General features: G+C 46.2%; 2 protein-coding genes across 2 annotated transcripts in view; one reads left to right on the plus strand and one right to left on the minus strand.

Annotated features, from left to right (window-relative positions):
• Positions 1 to 6891, minus strand: part of CBX1 (chromobox homolog 1) — a 20022-nt gene extending 13131 nt beyond the window's left edge. The window contains exon 1 of the mRNA XM_004684287.1: positions 6637 to 6891. The gene's annotated coding sequence lies outside the window, so the exon portion shown is untranslated. The remainder of the gene's footprint in view (positions 1 to 6636) is intronic.
• Positions 6892 to 18839: 11948 nt separating this feature from the next.
• On the plus strand, positions 18840 to 25960 carry SNX11 (sorting nexin 11). The gene is made up of 8 exons (XM_004684288.2): positions 18840 to 18987; positions 21076 to 21135; positions 22084 to 22138; positions 22560 to 22646; positions 22911 to 23011; positions 24175 to 24270; positions 24474 to 24683; positions 25278 to 25960. The coding sequence occupies exons 3-8, from the start codon at positions 22097 to 22099 to the stop codon at positions 25552 to 25554; spliced, it is 813 nt and encodes a 270-aa protein (XP_004684345.1). The 5' UTR covers positions 18840 to 18987; positions 21076 to 21135; positions 22084 to 22096; the 3' UTR covers positions 25555 to 25960.
• Positions 25961 to 26108: the final 148 nt, after the last annotated feature.

Consider the following 26108-nt stretch of genomic DNA (forward strand, 5'->3'; position numbering starts at 1 on the left):
TGGTGGTGCAGCAGGTCAAAGCACAGCACTAAGAAGCTAAAGCTACTTCCGCATGAGTTCAATTCCAGCCTGCCCTGGAGGTGACCACATGGCTTGGAAGACCTCTCCTGACCCGCCCGCTGCTCCCCTCAGCAGTGTACTTCGTCGATCTGCCTGTTCTGCTCCCCACTCTGTCTCTGGTGAAGCCTCTCACTACCCCTGAGCCTCTGGCCTGTACCCCAGCTCTGTATGCACAAATAAATAAATCTTAAAAAAAAAAATTCATTAACAAACCTTAGAAGTTGTAATTTTAGGTTCAGGCTTTACATACATACTTTGGAAAAAGCCAATCCTCCAATTAAATGAGCAGTGGTATTTCTAAGAATTCAAACAGCTTGTGAGTGCAAGACAAAAATATAATCATTCCTGATTCTCTTGTTCGTCCTCAACATCTGATCTCTCACAAAATCCTGTTGATTTTATATCTTAAATAACTTTCAATCCATATGCTTTTTCCAGTTCCAAGACTATCATCCTGTTCCACATCATCACCATCTCTTCTGGAATATCTAGCCCAATTCGTTCTCAATGTTCACCTCGGATTTAAAAATGCAGATCTCTTCAAAATATAACCTGTGTGCGTTTGTGCTAACAACCACTACACAATCACAAGTCCTTTGGCCCATTCTTTATCTGACCAGTGCCCTTTGCTTAAATGCTATCCTCAGAAGTTCCCCTGAAGTCCCAGACCAGGTGTAGGACAACTCTTCCTAGTATCATGACCCCACAGTTAAATCAGTTTTCTACTGGGAGCCCATTATGTGTGAAGTGCTGGGAAAATGTGGTGAACAGATAACATCTCTTAAGAGCTTAGATTTTTAACGTGGTCAATGAGTGGGAATGTATGCATGATGCATGTGCAGACCAAGGCACAGACAACAAGCAAGAAAACATCAGTGTAACTGCTGTAAGGAAGTTATCTTTAACATTTAAACAGACCAGAAGAAGACAACTAGGCAAAAATCAGAAAAACTCACCAATGAGGGACTCTCGGGTTCAGAGTCCCAAGATAAGGATGAATTTACTTGAACAGAAATGTGGCCAGGTGGAAGGAGAGTGAGGGAGAAGCAAGCAAGGACCTGATAGTTCCTAAGCGCATCACTCCCTGCTCCATTCCTTGTTTTCTTCCCCCTCCAACACATAAAGTAGCAGCCATATAAGTCTATAACTATGTATATACCAGTTTATAATATCATCTATTCAAAAAAATAAATCAAATCAAATTAATAAGCATTATCTATAGCCTGTATGGACAAAGTGACACTCATCTGGCTCCAATGCCCATCACATGAACTCCCTCAGACCTAGGCAAATGGAGCTGCTTGCTGTCAGGACTGTGGCTAATGTAGACATACCACAAGTACAGGCTTTTGAGAATTCTTTAAGGGTAAGTAATTAATAACTAACATTTATTGAGCACTTAACACAGTACATACAAAGACACTTAATTGACTCTGCACAACTGTAAGTCCATTTTACAAAAGAGAAACAAACAAAAAAGCCCATTTTACAAATAAGGCTTGCTGAAGCAAAGAAAATTTCCCAAAGTCCCCTAATAAAGGCAGGACAGAAAGATAAAAAACATACAAAAAGTAAACAATTCAAGTTGAATATAAGATGTCAAGAGTAGGGAAAAATTAGCAAAAGAAATATAAGCAACAGTAAGTAACTACAAAAGCACTTCAGGAGCTTGGAGGAATAAATGGCTAGGGTGATTAGAAAAGGTTTTTCAAAGTTGGGATTGAAGCCAGACAACAGCATTTGAAAAGATTTGGAGGAGGGCGATTTGGCCCAAGGAACTGTTAGAACAAAAGCAATGAGAGGCGACTTAGGGAGACTAGACACTGGTCAGCCCATGTGGGTGGGAGTAGACTGAAGAAGAAAACAGGTTAACAGCTATCTTACTTTTTTAAAAGAGCACCTCTTAAAGACTAAAGTAAAATGTGTCTAACATCTACGTTCCTCACAAGAACTACATTCCTGTCAAAACAAAATTAAAATATGAACAAATCTTGCCAGTTTCCTCTAGGCACACTGTACTCACACTATTTCAAGACCACAAGACTCACAGTCAAAATTCTACCCCGTCCTTTAAGATCCCACTTAAATGTTACTTCTACGAAGCCTACCCAAACTAGTCAAAGATTATTTCCTTTTCCTTGTGGTCCCCAAAGCATTGTTTGTTTTCACTCAACTGAAGGTACACCTGACCCCTCATGTAAGGTAAGATGTAAAACCCTCAAAGGGTAATAAACAGGATGGCTGTATCAGATTCAGACATAAGAATCCAAAGCTGTCAGCTTTTTAGGAAAATGATCAGCAAGATGAATGTGACCTACAAGCCCTAAATAGAAACAAGCTGGAAGTACCTTTGCTGACACATTAGCAACTACACATCAGCATAAAAAGCAGGTGAAGAGATGCGTAGTAGATTTAATTTGTAGCCTTCCTGACTCATATTTCTAAAACTGTTTTTAGTCTGTTCATTGGCTGTAGCTGTTTGTGAGGCAAATGCTTTCCAGATGGAAAACTTGACTGAGCACAAAACAGGAACTTATGCATACACCGAATGAGCGGGAATTTCATTTTAAAAGGAATTCCAGAGGACCTAGGACTAAAATACTGAAATTTAAATTTCATCTGAGATATGGCCAGAAACTTGGACTACCTTTCAGCATACAGTAAGACAAAACTACAGATAAAGTTTTGGATTAAGAGGTGGCCACCTCTGCTTGCAAATATTAGCAAGACACAATGTTAGTTGAGCAAATCTTTTACTTTAAGATGAAAGAAAAATCATTAGAAAACTTGAAGCCTCCCTGGTGGCTTAGGGTTAAGTCTCAGTGCTATCACCATTACAACCTGAGTTCAATCCTTGGCCAGGGAGCTGACCCACATGGCACAGCAGACCTCTCCTGTCTCCTATCTCGCCCACTGCTCCCCTCAGCAGTGTATTCCAGTCAATCTGCCTGTCCTGCTCCCCACTCTGTCTCTGGTAAATCCTCTCACCACCCCCACCTCTGGCCTACACCCCCGTTCTTCAGTGTAAAAGTCTTTAAAAAGCCTTCCATGGTGGTGCAACAGGTTAAAGTGCAGCACTATGAAGCTACCTGAAGTCTCTGCAGCATGAGTTCAATCCCCAGCCAGGGAGCTGACCCACATGGCACGGCAGACCTCTCCTGACCTGCTGGTTGCTCCCCTCAGCAGTGTGTTTCAGTTGGTCTGTCTGTTCTGTTTCCCACTCTGTCACTGGTGAACCCTCTCACCCCCTGCACCTCTGGCCTGTATCCCAGTTCTTGTATGCATAATTAAAATCTTCTAAAAAAAACTCATTAGAAAGCTAGACAACTAAGTTGGAATTAAGAGAGATATGAACAAAACAAGATACGAACAAAACAAAATCTAACTTCCCACACATGATATTTCTGTTAAGTCCTCAATGTTAGCTATCAGTACAAAGAAAGGCACAATTTCAGTTAATTCACTTCCCCTTTTGCACTGAAAATCATAAAAATTAAATACAGGGAAATTATTCAATTCAAATACTGGTAGGATGTGAATTTTGTCCCTATTTGAATAACTTCCAATTAACCTTGGAAAAGCTCTTCAAAATTTCAGTAGATGTGGCTGCTGCAAAATACTTAACACAAAAGACACAAAGGAGTTTTCAAGATACTTTTAAAACAGTATAGCTTACTTTTGTTTTTTTAAAGATTTACTTATACAAGGACTGGGGTATAGGTAGGCCAGAGGTGTGTGGGGTGTGGTGTGTCTGTGCGGATTCACCAGAGACAGGCAGTCAGAAGGCAGTCAGGAAAGGTCTGCTTGCAGTGCCTTGTAGGTCAGCTCCCTGGCTGGGGAAGGGACTCCAGTGGCAGTGACTGGAGATAGATAGCTTGGTGGTAGCGCAGTGTCTTTAACCCTTGCGCCACCAGGGAGGCCCATAGCTTACTTTTGAAACCCCAGAAACTGGGGCTTTTCCTAGTCTTTGTAGAAGGTACTTAAAATTTAGTCATTTGTACAATCTCCATACGTTTCTGGTTTTAACATTAGGGTGAAAACATTGAAAACTGAGGCAAAGAAAAGCATGCTTTTATCAAATTTTACTATGATAAATGTCATAAATTGAAGACAAACTGACCCCACAAATGCACAGTAACTCTTTATGACTAATGCAGGGAATTCTCAGTATCTTGGGTCCTTCCTGGTGGCGCAGTGAGTTGGAGTGCAGCATTGTGTAGCTGGCCATGGTCACTTTAGCAGGAGTTTGATCTCCTGCCCCAGAGCTGACCCACATGGCGTGGCGGACCTCCCCTAACCCGCCAGCTGCTCCCCTCAGCAGTGTACTTCGTCCATCTGCCTGTTCTGCTCCCCACTCTGTCTCTGGTGAAGCCTCTCACTGCATCCACACCTCTGTATGCATAAATAGACAAATCTTTAAAAAAAATAAAGTACTGGCCCTCCCTGGTGGCGCAGTAGGTTAAAGCACAACACTGAGAATCTAAAGCCGTTTCCGCATGAGTTCGATTCCTGCCTGCCCCAGAGGTGACCACATGGCGCCGCAGACCTCTCCTGACCCGCCCGCTGCTCCCCTCAGCAGTGTACTTCATAGATCTGCCTGTTCTGCTCCCCACTCTGTCTCTGGTGAAGCCTCTCACCACCCCTGAGCCTCTGGCCTGTACCCCAGTTCTGTATGCACAAATAAATAAATCTTTAAAATAAATAAATAAATAAATAAATAAATAAATAAAAATAAAGTACTTTAAAAAATTCTCAGTATCTCAAACTTATCCATTCACACAACAATATGAACAAGCTATGTGTACCAGACACTTGAACAAGAAACAAAACCGCATTTTATGTAAGCCCACTAACTAGCCACTAGCATTTTATCCCATGACCTTCAGAGAAACCACCTAAGTGAAAAATCTATCAAGTCTTAATGCAGAATGTTATACGAGAGTATAGTGTATGGAGATTTTGATGGATAAAATAACAGAAAATCACAATACACCAATTCTCTTTTTAAATGTGTTTACTCAAAAAACATTTCTTAGATCCTTTTTAAAACCAGTACCAGAAAGTATTATGGTTGCTTCATTTCATTAGATGGGCAGAAAATTAAAACCCAAACCACAGAAGGCTAGGGTATCCCTTACTTGGGTTCCTTTAATCAAGAAACCAGAAACAAAGACTACACACTATTTACATTTTTAATGAAAAACAATTTAGGCTACAACAGCCACTGAATAAAAATGACACCACAGGGAAAACCGGAAATGAATGAAGATCCTGAATTGCCCTAAAGCTTAATTGAGGTGCTAGTAGTTCCAACGCAGGTGGCCTTCAGCCATCCACAGTACAGTGTAAGCGCAAGGAAGAGCACTGACACTCATTTCCTAGCACCAGGCAACATCTGTACCAAAACGATCCCAAACTGCTGACAAGTTTTAATGCAACTGAGAGACCTTACTCCTGGCCAGGCCTATACTGTATTTCTGTAATATCCACGTCCACGGAGTTAAACCAACGCAGCTCTTAGTATAACCGCTAGCCCATGAAAACCCTTTATCCGAAGCTTTAAAAAAGGGATAAACTACCACACTTTGTATTCAAAATTTCCAATAAAGATGTGATTTAAAAAACTGAAGCGCCCAAACTTTTCCTGTCTCCCAGTTTCCCACATTATCTCACAACCTCTCTCAACAACTCACCTTCATTCCTTAAATATTAACTCATCCACACGTTTCTACAATTCCATTGGCCTTTGTGACCAGTCACAACCTCTAATTAAAACTTCCTGGAACTGATTCTGAATCACAGCCAGAGCTGGTTTTGGACTTTTTCACTCCCTCAAGAAATCATGGGGTGAAACTCTGTTAGCGCGAAGAAAGGGCGTCCCATCCTCCCGTTTACTCTCTCAGCCCCCACGGGATGCACGGGCGGTGGGCTCGCCCCTTTCTCTCGCGCACCTTATATAACCTCGACACTTGCACGCTCCTACTCTCTAGAGCCCAGCCTGGCAAGTAACAGTGCGTGCTCCTAGCTCCCTCCCAATTTGCTCAACAGATCTCCTCCCCCAGCAGCACACCTTGGGCCGCCCAGCCCCCTCCGACCGTACGCCACTCTGGAAGTTACTTTTCCGAGCTCTGCGAGCGAAATTCCTGCGGCAGCCCCAGGGGCCGCCCAGCAATCTCAGGTTACATTTCTAAACGCGGGCCACGGAGTCGTCGGCTCTTCTCACACATGCCCAAGCATCAACGCCCCTCAGCCCGACCCCTTCCCCACGCACTCGGCTGTCTCCTCTGCAGCCCAACACCGCCGCCGCCCACCGACCCCGCGGCTCCGTGGCGGGTCTATCCCGAGCGGAGCGACCCGCCAGCGCTCTGCCCACCCCGACCCCGCGCTCCGGATACGCCGCCTCGCCCTCTCCATCCTCCTAGCGGCCAACCCTCTGCGCTCCGCGGACGGCTCAGCGCGGGAAGGCGCGCTCCCCACTGCCAACCTCCGCCGCGAGCGCGCGGCCCCTCGCCCCGGACTCCCGCCGCCGCCGCCGCGCGCCTCCCCCCGTTTCCCCGCCTCTAGCGGGCTTCTCACCTCAGAGCAGCGCCCAGGAACCCGAGAGGAATCGGTGCCGCGCTACTGGCGCGTCGTGTCGGGCCTGCCGGGGGGAGTGGCGCCCAGAAAAGCAACGAGCCGGGTGACCGCGTCCGAGCCCCTCACTGAAGCGGCGTACCGCAGGCCCCGGCCAACGGCCCTCCCCTCTGCCGAACAAAAGAGCCTCGCACTCTGCGCTGCCCGCCGCTCGCACCGCGCAGGCGCGGCGACCCGTCGCGCAGCATTATGGGACTCGGAGTCCAGACAGGACTACAAGGTCCGAAGTGCTGCGCGCTTCTCACGCCGTCACGCACAGCTTGCAAGGGTTTCAGGGAGTTTTAGTTTTAAACTGCAAATGCGGGAAGACTGGTTTAGAAAGCGACCATCTAGGAACTCGAAAGTAGTTTCACAAACGCACGCCTTTATGCTTGGTCCGAAAAATAAACCACTTCTGAACAGCTCCGTAGTTCACATCCTCGAAAATTTAGAATTTTAGCGGGTTCCTCACCCAAAACTTTATGATAAATCTGATAATCTCTATAATTTCAATATCTGTCCCTTGAAATCTGTAAAGCTCCTATTCCTCAATGTTGAGATTGCTTCCCCTTCCAGACTCCCTGACACCCAAACTAGGTTATAAGTGTCAAAAAGGTCTCCTGAACTTCCCCTTGACAAAGATTCAAAAATAGTTGAGGGCCTCCCTGGTGACTCAAGGTGTAGTGTAGAAGCACTATGGAGCAATCCCCGACTTGGGAGCTACCCACATGGCACGGCAGACCTCTCCAGTCTCCCCGCTGCTCCCCTCGGCAGTGTATTTCAGGGGATCTGCCTGTCCTGACCCCCACTGTCTCTGATGAGTCTTCTCTTTCTCTCTCTCTCTCTCTCTCTCTCTCTCTCTCACACACACACACACACACACAAACACACACACCCCTCTGGCCTATACTCCAGTTCTTGTATGCATAAATAAATCTTTTTTTTTAATTAAATAAATCTTTTTTTTTAATTGCTATAGTTAAAACCACGAAAATAGTAACGAGTAATAAGTTCTTATGCACATACTCAAACCAAAAGATGGAGTGGGGCTCATGAGTATATTATTCGAAAACAGTTTATTTCTTGGGAAAAGTTTATTTTTTACAGTGATTGATTACAATATTGGAATGTTCTATAATGAGAAAGAATGAAGGGCTGCCTGTTATAAGCCTTGGGAGACAGTTTAAATTTTGCAGATAATTTCCAGAGGCAGGGCATCCTTGGTGACCTGGGAACTAAATTGTGGCCCCGGGGTCACAGAGCTATCAGAGCTCATGCTGAGCACCTGCAGCATGAGTTTGATCCCCTGCCAGAGAGCTGACCCAGGTGGTGTAACAGACCTCCCCTGTCTGACCAGCTGTTCCCCTCAGCAGTGTATTTCAGTAGATCGGCCTGTTCCGGTCCCCACTCTGTCTCTGGTGAATCCTCTCTCACACACATCCCATCCCCTCTCCCACATCTGATCTACACCCTAGTTCTTAAATGCATAAATAAATAAAAATAAAATTAAAAAAAAATTTCCAGAGACACAAACAAAATTGACCCAGGTCAAGTTAGTCTCACAAAATAAGCTAAATTCGGCCTTGTGTTCTGCTCAAGGAATTCCCAAGGCTGGTTTTCATTTGCTTTTATTTTAACACCCCTTTTCACTGGTTACATGGATGAGTGACGTTAGTGCTTAACACCCTAAACTTAATGAGCACCCCTCACCCAGCAACTCCAAAGAAATACAGGTAAAAACCATACTTGTTTTTTCTGAGACAAGTGTCCTAGTTAAACTGTTTCAGCTAGATTGCTGTACCCAAATCCATATGGAATTCAGTCCCTCCTCTTACTACCCACCCAGCCTTATTGTCCTTAGTGTCTGTCTTCTCTCTCTCTCTTTTTTAAGATTTATTTACTTATGCATATAGAACTGGGGCACAGGCAAGAGGTGGGGGAGCTGAGAGGATTCACCAGAGACAGAGTGGGAGCAGAACACGAGGATTTACTGAAATACACTGCTGAGTGGAACAGGAGAAGGTCAGGAGAGGTCTGCTGCACCACGTGGGTCAGAACCTGGCCGGGGGTTGAACTTGTGCTGCAGGGGCTGTGGACAGCTTCACAGTGCTGTGCTTTGCTTGTTGCACCACCAGGGAGGGCCCAATGTCTGTCTTCTCATCTAGACTGTCTCCCATAAGACAGAAAACTTGCCTTGTGTGACTCACCACTCTAGACCTGGTTCCCAGTTCATCTTTTTCTTCTACTTTAAGTATTCAAATATCCTCCTAAGGACAACTTAGCCTACTATACTCCAGCTCAAAACGCAGGCATCTGTACTTATGTAATAATTTGCTATACAACCAGGCACTGATAGAATTCAAGAAAATGTTCACGGAAGAAATCTAGGCCAACGACATCATCACTGAGTTTTCTTAATGGGGCGAATGAGCACAGAGAGAGGGCCATTCTTTCTGTGACATTTGGGTCAGATGTCCTTGAAGAGGCAAAAAAAAATTTTCTTTTCTCTCCCTCTCCCCTTCCTGAAGTGTCCTATTGTGTTGTTGTTTTTTAATATTTATTTATTGATACACATAGACATGGGATACAGGCCAGAGGTGCTGCAGGGGTGGTGAGCGGATTCACCAGAGACAGATTGGGGAACAGCAGCAAAACAGGAGAGGTCTGTAGCACCACGTGGATCAGCTCTGGGATTGAACATGCACTGAAGCCACTGTGGCTCACTTGCAGTGCTATGTCCTAGCCTGCTGCACCACCAGGGAGGGCCCCTATTCTATTTTTAATAACTTTAATGATGAAAGAATTAGTTGTAATGATGAGTGCATTATTTAGTGCTTACCCTGGTGCTAAGAATTCTAAATCTTTGCTTAATGTTATTTAATCCCTACAACAATGCTGGGAAGTGGGAATTACAACTTTCATTTTGGAAGAAAGGCTCGGAGGTATGTAACTCAATGGCATTTGGCAAGAAAGCAGTGAACTCATGACTTGGAGTTACTTTGCCTAACTTCCCAATCCTATTCCTGCCTGAAAAGTGTTGCCACCTTCACTTTCTCAGATTGAGTTCAGTTTTGCTTCCCCATGTAAATGCAGGCACTTCCTCTACTTCTGACATCTGTGGCAGCACTCAGCTGGGCCTGCAAACCAAATTCCTCTTTCATACTATCCTTCTAGTATTGAAACTCAGTCTTCATATTCCTTACGAGCTTGCTTTTCTAGACAAAATATCACCATTTTTTTTAAATAGTACATCTTACGACAACAATCTCAGCTCTAGCAAATCTGCTTTGTTAGCGATTCTGACTCTGCTGTTTCAAAGCAGCGGAGCTATCACTGCCTAGTGCCGACACATTCTTGAGTTAAGGGAGTCAAAAAGTTCACCTTTTCGGCCCTCCGTGGTGGCTCAGCGGGTTAAAGCACAGCACTAAGAAGCTAAAGCCACTGCTGCATGAGTTCGATCCCCGCCTGCCCCAGAGAAGATCCACATGGCGTGGCAGACCTCTCCTGGCCCGCCCGCTGCTCCCCTCAGCAGTGTACTTCGTCCATCTGCCTGTTCTGCTCCCCACTCTGTCTCTGGTGGGTCCTCTCACCGTCTCTGCACCTCTGGCCTGTGCCCCAGTTCTATATGCAAAAATAAAAATAAATCTTTAAAAAAAAAAAAAGTTCACCTTTTCTTTTCAAGCGACAGAGCACTGATTTATGCTCATCTGCAATTAACTCAAAGCTCTCTTAATAATCTACTCAGGATTCTGTCAGAGATGGAGGTTAAATGCACAGCCTATAGTTTCTGCATTAAGGATGACTTGATTGAAAGTCTTGGAGGATTAAACGGGTTCAGGTCCCTTTTCTTCCATAGAATGGTGACATTATAAATTATTCAGCACAAGCCCTCCCTGGTAGTGCAAGGGGTTAAAGCACAGCATTAAGAAGCTATCAGCAGCCATTGCCAGGGAGCTGACCCACAGGGCGCAGCAGACCTCTCCAGCCCCACTCACTGCCCCCTCAGCAAAGTAGGTCAGTGGATCTGCCTATTCTGCTCCCCACTCTGTCTTTAGTGATTCTTCTCAACCCCACCTCCACCTCTGGTCTGTGCCCCAGTTCTTGTATGTTTAAATAAGTAAATAAATAAATGAAATTTAAAAAAAGTAAATTGTTCAGCCTCTCAGAATGTTTTTTCTAAGGGTGAGAGACTCAGTCATAAAATCTTGCTCGACAACATTTGAAGTGATATTGCTCATACCCAAGGAAGTGTGCCAGTCACATTGTTTCTAAAGTCACAAGGAACACAGAAAAAGAAGTGTGATACTGCAAAAAAAAAAAAAAAAAAAAAAGAACAAGGACTGTGGGATCATGAAAACTGAATTCAAACGCCTTTGCTATTTGCCTGCTTTTTAACTTGCATAAGCCTCAACTTCCATGAAAATCTACAGCTGATCATATTGGCCCATATGGAGCCCGGCCCAGGTGAGCAGCACTTTGGCAGCAAATCACTCAGGCTGCTTTGTTGGAAATGGATATAAGGAGCAAAAGTAGAAGTAGGAAGGTCTATCCAGAGCCTACTGAATGTTTCCAAAAGAGGCTAGAAAGATGGAGAGTCTCCACCTCTCCACTCCACCCTGGGGAGGGAAGAGGAGCCCGAAGAATGACAGAGAAGATGAAGCTCAGCAAGATTGTGCTGCTCCCTGGGATGTGAGGAAAGTGGTGCCCCAGTGACATTGACTGGAGAGGCCAAGGAGTATGGACTGTGGCTGCCACGCTCAGGAATTTCTTTCTGTTTTGCCTCTGGTAGGGGCAAGGAACTTTACTTCGAGGAGAAAGAAGTTCTGAACTTCGTCATCAACATCCCTCTACCCCCAGTACCCTGAGATGCCAGACTCAAAGCTCATCGGTTGAGCACTGACTAGTCAGTTTATACTTGAGGATCCACCCCCACTCCTAAAGAGTGGCGAAAAGCTGAGGTCTGCAACCTTGAAGTCAGGGAAACCAGGCATGGAAGAAATGGATCCTTAAGCCCTCCCTGGTGGCACAACAGGTTAAGATGCAGCGCTGCAAGTGAGCTGCAGCCTCGGGCTGCAGGTTCAACCCGGGCCCCGAGGTGACTCACTTGGCAAGGCAGACCTCTCCTGACGCACCTGCTGCTGCCCTCAGCAGTGCACTTCAACAGTCTGCCTGTTCTGCTCCCTGCTGTTTCTCTGGTGAAGCCTCTCACTGTCCCTATACTTCTTGCTTGTACCCCAGTTCTGTATGCATAAATAAATAAATCTTGGGAAAAAAAAAAGGCAAAGGTCAAGGAGCTGCTTCAGCCTGCACCAAAGGGAAAGAAAAGGCATCACCCCTGTGGAGGGGTCCCCTTTGTGACTAAAACCTTGGAGGGGTCCCCTTTGTGACTGAAATCTTGAAGTATCTACAGGTTGTCTGTGCAACTGTGTTACAGGGCAATCACCAAGCCTGTGTGAGGTTATGTGAGGTCAAGGGAGCAGAAGCTCTGCAGTAGGACCCCAAGCTATATCAGATGCTACCACAATGATTCAGCACTTTCAGCTCTGAGGGGGGCTGTGTAAGTGTGGTGGGGCGCACCCCTGCCCAGCTCATCTATCTGGTGCACACAGTGAGGGCGCTGATGACTGTGTGCGTATCTAGTAAAGGGCGTGCAAGAGTTGATCCTAGCTCAGGATTCTTGCATAAGGAGCAGACAGTTGTGCCTGCAGCCAGATGTGGACAAGCAGGAAGCACTCAGTTCAAAGCCCACCTGCTGGCCGAGAGCTGCAAATGTTTCAGCACAACCACTGATAACATACAGTCCTGGATCACCAAGACCTTCACCAAGGACCACAGGGGCAGCAGGAGGGGGAGTGTTAGATGACCTGTACTGGGTGACACCCAGCACTTGGCGTTGGCCATGTTCAAAGCCTCCCCTAGAAGACTGTGCCCCCATCCTGGCAAAGTTGGATGCTGTTGGTAGAATTTGGGTCCCCTGGTGCCTCCTTTGCTCCCATGTAGTCAAGGCTCATGCTCACATGAATCTGCAGGTCAATAGGACCACAGTGGCCGTCACGCAAGGGCCCTCAGACCACTGGGTTACTCAAGGTCCCTGGAGCCATTGTCTGGGCAGCTGCTGCTCCTCTTTCAGGGCCTCATCAACCCAACAGGTCCTGGCCTGTTTTTTCCACCACCTTCCCCTGTGCAACCCGATGTCAAGCTGGTCTCTGAGGCCATAACCACACCCCAGTACTGCTTCTTCCTGGCTGAAGAGTGGCCAGAATTTCAGTGTGGTGTCTCTCCCCAACTGGGGAGGGCAAAGGAGGCACCATCTCCCACCCTTTTCCAGATACCCCCAGTCCTCAACCCCTTTTCCTCCTGGGGGCACTGCCCTCCCATTGGGGGAAATTGAGGATGGGATAGACCCCTCCTGTTCCAGGGACTCCAAAAGCTAGTGGCCCCCAGCCCCTGGATCTGGCTTTCCGCAGCCTGTGGCTTATTACTGGCACATATCTGTCCAACTTTCTCCCCACCCCTCCACCCCTCATCTCACACACACACACACACACACACACACACACTGGGTAGAAGTAGTGGGCCACTCCTCCCACATTACTTTCTTTTTAGATATTATACCCCCATTTCCTTAGAATAAAAATCTGATTTGTTAAAAGAAAAAAAAAGCAACCCAGAAAAGGCATGAAAATACTATTTTCCAGCATTTCTGTGGGATTAGCAGTAACATAACGAGAACAGCATATAGTTGGCACTGGGTAATAGTTATTTTAGAGGCAGTAGACAAGGGAGGGGAGATACAAAACTTTTAAGTTTTAACTTTTTTCTCCCATCCTCACTCCTTCCTCCATCCTCACTCCTTCCTCCCTATAACTTCTAAAATAATTTATTTCATACTGCAGTAATTCATTTCATACTGAAAATTTGTTTAATTTTCTCCCTGGTAAGAAATTGTGATAAAATACTGAAAGTATCAAATTTATCATCTTACCCATTTTCCTCCCAAAGAGCTCAGGTTATGACTGAGCTAATCTACTAGGTACAGAAGCACGCAAAGAGAAAACCTGTCCCTAAAACAGTGGCACTTCAGTAAGGCGCTACTCACCTCACAACAGCACAAGTGGGGCCCTCCCTGGTGGCAAAATGGGTTGGAGCACAGAGCTACAAAGCCAGCTGCAGCTGCTTGGGTGCAAGTTCTCTCTCTGGGCCTCCAGGAGACCCACACTGCGAGCAGACCTCTCCTGTCTCCCCACTGCTCCCCTCAGCAGTGTACTTCGTCAGTCAGCCTGTTCCGCTCCCCACTCTGTCTCTGGTGAATCCTCTCACCGCCCCTGCACCTCTGGCCTGTGCCCCAGTTCTGTGTGCATAAACAAACAAACAAACAAACAGAAAAACCAGCACAGCTCTTTGCACCTTCCTTACAGGTCACCCATTTTGGTTCTTTTCCTATGTCTTCTGTTATATTTGGTCTTATTACCAGTTTTCATCCAAATCCAGTGGGAAATGGGACAATTATGCTGTTTCTTGGCCAGGCATCACTCGATGCTGAAAGTCTTGTGAGAGAAGAATTTCTCTTTGAGATCCTGCTTTCAATTATTTTTTAAAACTACTTTTTTAAACAATTTATTTATTTATGTATACAAAGACTGGGGTGTAGGCCAGAGGAGAGAGAGAGAGAGAGAGAGAGAGAGAGAGAGAAAGAGAGAGAGAGAGTGTGTGTGTGTGTGTGTGTTTGTGAGAGAGAGAGAGAGAGAGAGAGAGAAGATTTACCAGAGACATTGTAGGGAGCAGAACAGGCAGATGGACTGAAATACACTGCTGAGGGGAGCAGTGGGCGGGTCAGGAGAGGTCTGCCGTGCCAGGTGGATCAGCTCTCTGGCCAGAGATGGAACTCATGCTGCTGTGACTGTGGATAGCTTCATAGCACTGTCTTTACCTCCTGTGCCATAAGGGAGACCTGTCTTTTAATTCTTTTGGGTCTCTGTCCAGAAGTGGAATTGCTAAATCATATGTAATTTTATTTTTAATTTTTTTGAGGAACTGCCTACTGCTATCCAGAGGCCATACTATTTCTCATTCCCACCAAAGTGCCTAAGGGTACCAGTTTCTTCCCATTACACAGGCTTTTTTTTTTCTTTTCTTTTTTGATAGTAACCAACCTAATGGGATGTGAGGTTCTTTGTTTCATTTTAAGTCATTCAGAAGTGAAAGATTTTATTCATTGGGATTAACAAACACCCTTTAAAAGGCAAATACATGCAAATACTTTCAATCTCTCTTATCTCCCCAGGTCAATATGAATAGCTGGTAGTAACATTCTTGATGTTGACATTTTCACTGATAGGACAAAACAAGAAAGCAAAAAACCAAATAAGCCAGTAGGAGAAACCCCTTTATTTAGCATGAATCAAGGCAGCACCCAGTACTTGAGTCAAGGTATTCCAGACAGCCATAATTAAAGCAATTAAAGGTTTAAGAAGACAAAAGATTTAAGCCATCCTTGACAAACCAGTCCAAATAGCTAATTTAAGGAGTTCTCTCTCTAGACTATGCATATTTAAAATGTTCTATGTGATGAAATTAAGCACTTTTGTTGCTTACTGAAGTATGTGGTTGGTTGGTTTATAAATGTGTTTTGAAGTATAGGTTTGCCCCCCACAGAATACCATTTTTGTGTAATGAATTAAGTGAAGGATAAACCATGGCTATTCAAACTTGGATAGCTGAGTGAACTATGCCTACTATCTTAGAGAAAATGACTTTAAAGTATTTTTACCAACAATAACATTTGAGCTTTTATGCAAAAAGTATAACTTTGGGGTTTTCCTGGTGCCCTAGGGTTTAAAGTCACAGCTCTGTCAACCTAATACTAGCCACTGTGATCCCCAGCTGACCCACATGGCACAGCAGATTATTCCTGTCTTGCCCACTGCTCCCTTCAGCAGTGTATTTCAGTACATCTGCCTTTTCTGCCCCCAACTCTGTTAATGGTGAATCTTGTCACATATCCCCATTTGCCCCCGCAACTCTGGCCTACACCCTGGTTTGTGATGCATAAATAAAATAAATCTTTTTTTTTTTTACAGTATAATCTTGGGGGCCCTGCCTGGTGGCACAGCAGGTTTAAGCACAGCAGGACAAAGTGATCCACAGCTACTGCAGCATGAGTTCGATCCCTGGAAAGGGAGGTAACCCACATGGTGTGGCAGATTGTAAAGGGTGGGCACCAGGAAAAGGGGAATTTCCAGGTTCCCTGCCCCACCGAGAAGGAGGGTGGAGCTGAGCAGAGAAGAGAAGAATTAGAAGAAGAAGGAAGCAGGATGGAGAGCCAGGAGACCTGAGGAAGCCACCTGGAGCAGAGAGCATGTGATGAAGAAACCATGCTTCTTTCTTGGCCCTGTGGTGGTTGAAAGAGATGTGGGTGAGAGACCCACTATGGTAGTGTTTATATTGATTTTGAGTGTGCTCTTTTCCTCCCAGACTTGTCTGGCCATTTCTGACCCTTTTCTATGGGTCCCGGCCAGAAGGTGCTTTAGACTTGTGACTTTCAGGCCTTGCTCTGGGCCAATCCCTTTTGGGTGGACTTTTACCCACAAGGGGATGGGTAACTTCAGGTGTTTGATTCAGAAATTATATTCTTTGTCTTCTGTATTGTATACTCACTGTATTAAAGTCCCTTTCCATTAATGCTCTTATGTCTTCTCTTAATGTGGCAGATGGCAGAACCTGTGTAGAAGAGGCAGATTTCAGTGGTGCCCTCTTACCCTGCCCTGTAACAAGATCTCTCCTGACCCGCCTGCTGCTCCCCTCAGCAGTATATTTTGGTACATCTGCCCATTCTGCTCCCCATTCTGTCTCTGGTAAATTCTCTCACCCAGCACCTCTGGCCTATACCCCAGTTCTTGTATGCATAAATAAATAAATCTTAAAAAAAAAAAAAAGTAGTATCCAATACAGTAAGCTTGCTGGCTTCCCAAGATTTTCCTGATGAGATCAGTGATGCATTTAATGTCATATTTTAATATTGAATAATGAAGTACATCAATAGAGACTATGTATAACTTAGTAAATCAATATTTTTCAACTAGTTTCATATTCCTCATTGCATCTAATGTTTAAGAAAACACTGTATGTTGCATTTTGCTAGTATCAAAGAATAGTGTAAAGGCTAAACTTTCTCCTTTGTCCAACTGTACATCTATGTGAGCCTGGCTTTTCTTAATTTCCTAAACCAAAATAACAGTACAGCATAAAGAATGTGGAAGTAAATATGAGAATTCAACTGCCTAATATTAAACCAGACATTAAAGAGATTTGCAAAACTGTAATATAACACAACTGTACACACTATCTTGGAGGCGGGAGGTGGGAGGAGTGTAGTGATGTTTTGTAAAATACATTATCATGTTTAAAAAAAAATTTCAGGGCATCCCTGATGACACAAGGGGTTAAGTCTCAGCACTATGAAGCTATTCTCCACTGCAGCACAAGTTCAATCCCTGGCCAGGAAAGTGAACTGAATGACACAGCAGATCTCTCCTGTCTCACTGCTGCTCCCCTCAGCAGTGTATTTCAGTAGGTCTGCCTGTTCTGCTCCCCACTCTGGGGAGTCCTCTACCCATGCATCTCTGGCCTATACCCCAGCTTTTTATGCATAATAAATAAATCTTTAAAAAAAAACCCACAAAATTCAACTGAGTAAATCTTAAAGATCTTATTTACCTAATTCAGTGCTTATGAGTTGGGCAGCATCCCACCTGGCAGACAGAATGGCCTTCCAGGCTGGAGCTCCACAAAATGGAGGAGTGACAGGCATAAGAGAGCAGGAACAAAGAGGTACGTTGTTAACACACCTTTGAGGCAAGGTCACTTTCATTTAGGGGAAGGCTGGGGTCTAGCAGGCAGATTACCTCTGCCTAAACTACTGCCATAATATTGCATTTCTGGGAGAGGCCCAAACTGTAAGTTTCCATTCAATGTTGTGGGTCTTAGCATAAGGGACCAGACTCTGGCCTCTTTTTTTTTTTTTTTAAAGCTTTATTTATTTATACATACAGAACTGGGGTACAGGCCAGAGGTATGTGTGGGGTGAGAGGATTTGCCAGAGACAGAGTAGGGAGCAGAATAAGCAGATCCACTGAAATACACTGCTGAGGGGAGCAGCGGTGGGTCAGGAGGGGTCTGCTGCACCTGTGGGTCAGCTCTCTGGCCACGGATAGAACTAGTGCTGTAGTGGCTGGTATGGCTTCAGAGTGCTGTGCTTTGACCCCTTGTGCCAACAGGGAGGGCCTGTTTTTTAAATAATTTAATGATTTGCTATTTTGGGTGAGTAAATAAATGCCTTTGAATATCTCAATTTTAATTTCGAGCTCGGTGAATATCCCGCATAAACAAAAGCTCCTGGGGGGTCCTTAAATAGTGTTTAAGAATGTAAAAGGATCCTAAAGTTTGAAAAAAGCTATTTTTAGGTATGTGCAATAATTTCCACTTTTACGAGGAAACTGGAACTTATAAAAATTTAGGACGGCTTAAGGCAACACCGTCAGTGCAGTGCGGTGTACCGAGGTCGTCGAAACCTGGACTTATATTTGTGACCATATTTATTCCCTTATACTATCTTTTGCTAAAACAAACCTTTAAACACTCTGTTAAAAGATTTTTTTCAACACCATAAAATCATCACGTTCAACAGCTTTTTCTTTCTTACTGAACGATCTTCTGCCGGAGTGAAGCCCGTCTCAGTTCGGTTTTCGCTCTAACGCGAGTGGTTTCGCTATATGCGAAGGAAACTCTTTGCCCTTTCCGCAGAGGAATTGCAACCCACCCTGTTTAAATGGGACGCGCGGGGCACCTAGACAGTGGCCGTTTTCTTCCAGCGCCCGTCCACCTTCTGGACCTCCTTTGCATAAAGAAAACAGAGGCCACGCCCCCTCTCACCTGGGCGCCCTCACGGCGTCCTCTGGCCTCCGATTGGCTGGCCTGTCACCGGTGGGCGGGACGCGGCGCTGGATTGGACGTGAGAGCCCATTCACCGCCCCTGGCCTTGGCCCCCCTCCAGCGTCCCAGGTGATTTTGGGGCCAATCCTGACTCCAGTCCCGGCCAACGCGGGGGCGTAGCGACGCTCCCTGGGAGCGAGAATCTCCATTTGGAGCCCGGGTTTTCAGGGGTGGGGCTTCGTGGGCCCCCGGGATTGGAGTGTTGGGAGTGGTCTCCCATCGTGCATCGGGGCACCGGCGCCTCACCCGGAAGGAGAATCCCTGACTCTGGCTACATGGTGGGGCGCAGTCGGTGTCGCTGTGGGGCTTGGGTGCTGCTCTCAGGTGAGAGGTTGTGGAAGGGACCTCGGGGAGTGGGTGCTGCTTTCGGTTGAAGGCCGGGGGCTTAAGCATCAGCAGTGGCGCTTAGAGTGGGGAACCTCGTTTGACATCCTAGAGAAGGGGCTTTTCACCTCCCGGGATGAAGGCAGGTGCTTGCCTGGAAACCCGGCTCTTCCATTTGTTTTTGGAGTATGAAGAGTCTCTCCTTCCCACTCCTGAAACAATGGGCAAAGAAAGAGAACATCCTTGTGGCCCGTTTGCTCCTACTTGGCTCAGAGTGGCGGCGAGTGCCCACTGGGACAGAGTTTTGGGACATTTACCTGAACAACCAGGACTAGTGGTGACGGCGATTATTTTACAGGAAGACAGGAGAATTGTGCTAGATCGTGGTCGCTTTTGTGACTTACCTTTCAGGTGGAAGGAGCACCAGGTTACTGGTTGAAAACAAACAGCTTGTCGCCTGTGATCTTTAGGAAGGATTGCCTTTCAATTGTCATCTGATACCAGGGGCTCAAGGATGAGAGGGAATGGGAGTCTCTGGGATCAACATGCTTTTATCACGGGACATATTTTTTAACTTGTCTCTCGAAGTAGTCTAAAATGGAGCAGACATGCTGGGGTTAAAGCCTTGAATTGCTGCCATGAATCATGATAATACTGGAAAGTTTTACAAGGACTCTAGTTTGTAAACAACAAACAACTGGATTCCTCCCAGAGATATTGGTGGTGACACAGGTGGCGAAAGTAAAATTCAGATTCAGATGTGATTGAAAGGTCCCCAGGGAATGTGTGTGTGTGTGTGTGTGTGTGTGTGTGTATGCACACACATTCCCTGGGGACCTTTCAATCACATATATATATATATATGATTGAGAGGGTCATTGACTAGCTTTTTGGATAATACACAGATCCATCTCCCAGATCATTGCACTAGGGCTAAAGCTAAGAACTTCCTCCTTCCCTACTAGATCAGAAACTGAGCTTCATTGTCCCCAGAAGAGTGGGGTTTGGGAGAAGGCTGATGGAGAAATTATTACTTAGTGTTGAGGTTTTTGAATTTGCTCTGGTATTTAAGGAAAATTACAACAGAAACTTTCTTAGTGCCCTTTTTTTTTTCCTCAGTGCCCCTTTTCACTTAAATTTAGGTACACAAAATCTGAAGGTCCTAGGATTTTTAAAAAGCCATTTTTAAAAAAAAAGCCATTTTATAGCTGTTTGTTTCTGAGTGGTATTAGTCCCAAAGGAAAGGAGAAGAACTTTTGGAGGTGGTGCAGAGTCCTTGGAAACTCCTTGAGCCTGAGAGAATGATGATCATTTCATTTCTAAATTGCTGTCCTGAATTTGGTAAGCCTTTCTCGGCACAGGAGTTGTGTGAGGCTACCGAGTGTGTGGATGACTGTGATTTCCTTACCATTCCACTTTCTGTCCTCCTGTGAAAGATGGAATGTTTAACTCTATGCTCCTGTCTGACAGCTTAGCAAATGCCTCGAAAGTAGAAGAGAATTTTATGTATTTGTTTGGTAAGGTTTTTTTGCTTTGATGAGCTTAATTGTTCACTGCTAGTCAGCCTGCTCTTTTTGGCCACCATTTGACTCTTTCTGTGCAGGAAGTTCTCCATCAGTTGTTTGGAAATTGGAATTTCCTCACTTTCAGTTCAGGACTCTTGTATGATGGTGACTGTATCAGATGAAAAACGAGATCGTCAGGAAATACTGTTGGAGATGGTGTGGAAACCATTAAAGCCTTTGATTTGCTGTGCATTGTCACCCAACTTTGTCACGTGCCATGCAGCTTTGCCTTGTGTGCAGCATCTGTGTGTGGAGAGATCGGCTGGTATACTGAAAAGACTGCAAAAGCTGTTTGCTCTGCTAATTTTGTGGTGTAAATGAGTTCCCCTTCACTCTTGAAATGTTAGCCTGTGTTAGCAAAACATAAAATAGAAGGAAACTCATTACACACTGTTCTAATGGTGAGGCAGAACTAATAAGAGAATGTGTTTAAAATTAATTGTGGGACTGGAAAAATGAGTGGGTGTGTGAATGGGCATGGGGGGAGGAGAGGGAGAGCTTAGAGATAGTCTTATTTTCCCAGGAGCCAGCCCGGATCATTTGTTGGCAGTACATATTGGCTGAAGTCAGTTTTCATTTCAAGGTAAATTGGAAAGGGAAATTAAACCTTATTGTTCCGCTCTTAAGAGAGGAGAAGGGGGTGGAGGCGGCAGCCAGGGTGGATGCTGTTTGAGTGGTTCTAGGAGTAACAAGATTAGTGCTGTATTTTAACAGAAGGTGACATCATGGCCCCCTTTGGACTTGAGTAACCCTGTGCTGTAGCCTTCATGGTCCCCTTGTCGGAGTGGGCGATGTCGCTGCACTTGTAAACTGCCACATTGGGGGAAATCAGGGGCTTAGGCTTTAATGAATCTTTACAAAGGAGCAGAAAACATCCTGAGTCGACCTGGGCAGCTGTGGGGTGCTTGGGCAGAGGCACAGACCGGATGGCAAGTCGGAGAGGAAATGATTAGAACCACTGCCTTGGGTTCCAGAGAACCAGTTAGTAAGAGAAGGTCGCAACTGGGCCACCCACTCTTGTGCTCCCCAACACTGCAGCCTATGCCCTCCTGGCAGGTGACTGGTTAGGGACACAAAGAGAAACTTCGGAGCCTGGTTTGTAGGGGCTTGGTTTTGGCTAGACAGCCAGGAGGGGGCGATGTTAGATGCACTTGCAAAGCTGAGCTGCTTGTGCTTAAGAGAATACTTTGCCTGCCGACCTGAGGCAGAAAGGTTTTACCAGGCAACATGTCTGTCTGGGCTGTCTGAACATATCCTGGGCAAACCCCAGCAGGCTTAGGGCACAGGTGGCCTGATATAATGGATCCAGGCCACCATCTGAGAAGGGACATAAATCCCCTAGGGCTTTTAGCTTGGCACTGCTAATGTGGGGGATTTGGGCTTCCTCTTTAAGTTTTACATAAGAAAAAAATAGTTGCGTGGGGTTTTCCCAGGGAGGCCAATTAAAAATTTTCAGGGTTTTACCTGGTGAAGAGAGTTATGACTGAAGCTTACTACCATGATTGTTTCTGTGCCCTCTGTCTCTCATTAGATGTTTTCTCCCAATGGGCTTTTGGTGTAGGATGTTGGAGAATCAAGAGCAGGAGGTAAGAGTGTGGTCTCCAGGGAACAGGTGGGTAAAAACTGGAGAGGGGTTTGGGAGAAGAGGCAAATCATTACTTGGTGGTGTTCTCTTGATAGTAATTCCTGGGTGATTCTGATAAGCTCAAAAGAAAGGCAGTAGAAGGAAATCACTAGCACAAAGCATTACTGAGAAATGAGATTCTATTTTGTTTTTTTTCCATTGTTGGAATGTACCAGAATTTAAGCTCCCTGAGGATTTTTGTCTCTTGCTCATGTACTACTAGTGCTTTAAAATAATACCAGGTGTGTAGTGTGTAGTTTGTTGAATTGAATGAATGAACAGTGGTGCTACCTGAACGGAAAAATCTGGCAATGTGTAAGGTTAAAACTGCCTTACTGTGTGACTGAGCTGAAGCTGAAGCATTATTATTTTCTTACCTCCAGGAGGTGATCACTGTGCGTGTTCAGGACCCCCGTGTGCAGAATGAGGGATCCTGGAATTCCTATGTGGATTATAAGATATTCCTCCACGTAAGTGCATCAAGCTTCTGTCTTGGGGCCAGCTCTGCAGGGCTGAGGGCCAGTGCTGAGGTGGAATCAGTCTGGATGTTTCTGACCAGCCTGCTATGGAAGAAAAGGAGGGGGTGGGTAAACCTGAGAGCTGCCTTCAGGCTGCCTGCTGGCACCACTACCCTGGCAGGACTGCTGCCTGGTGACCTGGCTCCTTGGTGACCATGATGGTGGGTGGTGTGGCCTTTCTTCTACTAAACCTTTATCATGTACTTCCGCCTACAGACCAATAGCAAGGCCTTTACTGCCAAGACATCCTGTGTACGCCGCCGCTACCGTGAGTTTGTGTGGTTGAGAAAGCAGCTACAAAGAAACGCTGGTTTGGTGTGAGTTTGCTCTTGCTTCCTTCTTGGGTCTGAGATTGGCTTCCAGGTGCTTCCTCGGGAACTGGAGTTTTCAGTGAAGCAAACTGGGCAACATGCCAGGCACTTAGGCTATTTCTTAAATTATGTTGTCAAGAAATTGAACAAAGTAAAGATTGAGTTCTTCTTTCTAGTATTTTGACTGAACAAAACTGGACAAAAATCAAAGATGTTTTATAGGCCTGTTAGGCTAGTGCTAAGCAAAACACTGCTAGCCTTTTAAATATGGTTATGATGGTTGTGAAAAATGTTTTAACACCTTAGATTTATCTGACAGGTGATTGTCCCGTTTTTGTGCCGAGCCTCTTCCAGGGCCACGTGCACTGGGGACCTTAGGACAGCAGCACTGTCCACAACTTAACTTGTGTCATCGAAATAAGGCTGGAAGTAGAGACAATTTAATCAGGGATTCCACCACAGGTTGGCCACTAGCCGCGCCAGGGAGGGTGCCTGCGGGAGCCGGCAGGCCTCAGCACGTGGGCTGATGAGGCTGCTGGCCTGGGTCAGGCCCTCGTCAGCCAACTGGTATTTCCTGACAGATCCTGCATCCTCTGGCCTGAGTTGTTTTTTACGTCCACGGGCTGTGCTCATAGGAGAGGGTGAGGAGGTTTAAAGAGTTTGCTGGATGACTTGCTGCAACTTAGCTGCTTCTAGAAAATTCCATGTATGTGACCTTCTGGGATTAGATTAGGTAGTCTCATTTACATGGACCCAACTTCTCCCTGACTCCACATCCAGGTTTCTTCCTTTTTAAAATAACAGTGGATGGAGTGGGCTTTGTAAACAGCAGTATCGAGTCTGCGGTCATTGACTTGTTCCAGGACCGGCTCTGCTGCTTACCACTGTGAGACATAAGCAAGTCCACTTAACTTATCTATTCCTTGCTACTAAAATGGGACACTAATGTCCTTCTCATGGGACTTTTTGGAGGATTAACTGAAGTAAGGCTTGTGAAATCTTCAGCAGTGCCTGACGCACCCCTCCCCACCCCCACCCTAGCATCTCCACTTATTAAATGCTCTTTGTATTGACCTGGGCCTCTTTACAGGGGGTTTTCTTGATCAGGGGCTGAGATGACTGTCTTGGCTATTGAGACATCACATAACCCTCATTATGTGACCCCACAGGCCTGTACCTGAGCTTCCTGGGAAGTCACCCTTTTTTGGCAGCTCAGATGAGTTCATTGAGAAGCGACGGCAGGGTCTGCAGTACTTTCTCGAAGGGTGAGTGTACATGGCAGCTAGCACGGGCTGCATGAGGATGGGGGTGGGGGATGGTGCTGGGCAGAGTGTCCCCTGGCAACATGTTGACACACGTATGTATAGATTCCTTTCCTCTACCCTCACACCTCCGTGCCACTCAAGCCAGAAGCCCCTCTGCGGATGGGGCGAGGGAGAGCAACTCGTCGGGCTTTTGTTTACCCCAGGGTTCTGCAGAGTGTGGTCCTCCTGTCCGACAGCCAGTTGCACCTCTTTCTGCAAAGCCAGCTCTCGGTGCCTGAGATTGAAGCCTGTGTCCAGGGCCGAAGCCACCTGACTGTTTCTGATGCCATTCTGCACTATGCGATGTCCAACTGTGGCTGGGCCCAGGAGGAGCGGCAGGGTTCTCACCTGGCCAAGGGAGACCAGCCTCAGAGGTACCCAAAGTGCTCTTCTGAGACACGAGGGCTGGGTGGCCACGCCCGGGCTAGTGCAGCGGTATGTCTAACAGTAGGTTACGTCACAGCTGGGGGAGCCTTCCAGAAGAGCCTGGTGCTCCCTGTACATGGTTCTCTCCTCTGAGCATGGGGAAACCTCCTGCATAGCAGGGCCTCTCTGATTGAAACCTGGGGAGAAAGAGAGTAGCCTTGCTTATCTGTCTGTTCTGTGTCTCCCCCTTTTAAAATAACTTTAGTAAGATGTAATTCATGTACCATAAAATTCACCCTGTTAATATACAAGTCATTAGTCTTTACAATCACTATGGTCAACTTTAGAACATTTTCATCACCTCAAAAGAAATCTCTGCATCTTACCCCACCCCAGGTAGCCACTAATCAACTTTCTGCCTCTAGGAGTCTTTCGTGACCAATTAGCACGTTTCCCAGGCTCATCCATGTCTTGGCACTTCATTGCTTTTAACCAGATGATGTTCCGTTTGATGGCCCTGCCACCCCTGTCTGTTCCTTGTGTCCAGCCATCCGCTTTAGCTCTGTTGATGCCCTTCTTTTTCCTTTCTCACCCTTTTCCAGTTGCTGCTTTCTTCCAAGATCTGGCCAGAGAAGCTCTTCCTCACCATCCCCCAGGGAAGACAAGAGCCACTTTGACGTGTGGGCTCCTGTTGTTGACTCTGAAGCTCCTCCCTTGGAAAGCCCCCCGCCCCTGCGTCCCCCCTCGCCATCATACTGTGATTTTGCAAGAGCTGATGGGGAAACCTCGATGTCTCAGCCCGAGGGGAGGGTGGCCGCGGGTGGGGGCCCTGCTGTGCCTTTGGAGCCTGGTCAGCTAGAAACAGGTTTGGAAAAGTGAGCTCCACTGGACCCTGCCTGTGCGCTCCTGGAGATGGTGCAGGCGAGATCTGCGCGGGGCTGGCCCGGGCCGGTGTGGAGAGGGGCTGCTTCGCTTCTCGCAGTTGCCTCTGCGCAGGTTTGGAGATCAATCTGACAACTCCTCCAGCTTCCTCCACAGGAAGTAGCACTGCCCACATCTGAAGTTACACTTGAGGCCCAGGGGTTGCTGGTTTTGAACAGAATCCTGTGTCTAAGCTCCTGGAGCCGTGTTTCTTTAAATGTTTGTTTAGGGGCCCAGGAACGGTGCCTCAGGGGATTGGTTTCTGGGACCAGTACTGGCAGATTCTGAGCTGCCGTGTTGAATGTAGTCACAACAGAAATGCTTGCGTACTTGCCGCGCCCCTGTCTCCCCCCCCAGCCGCCCCCCTGCCCCGCACCCCCGCAGCTCCCCTTCTGGCTGCAGCGCCTGGAGACTTTCCTATTCCTTGCTACTAAAATGGGACACTAATGTCCTTCTCATGGGACTTTTTGGAGGATTAACTGAAGTAAGGCTTGTGAAATCTTCAGCAGTGC

This window comes from Condylura cristata, unplaced genomic scaffold, assembly GCF_000260355.1.
Source record: "Condylura cristata isolate star-nosed mole 26May11 unplaced genomic scaffold, ConCri1.0 scaffold00017, whole genome shotgun sequence".
NCBI classification, from domain to species: domain Eukaryota; kingdom Metazoa; phylum Chordata; class Mammalia; order Eulipotyphla; family Talpidae; genus Condylura; species Condylura cristata.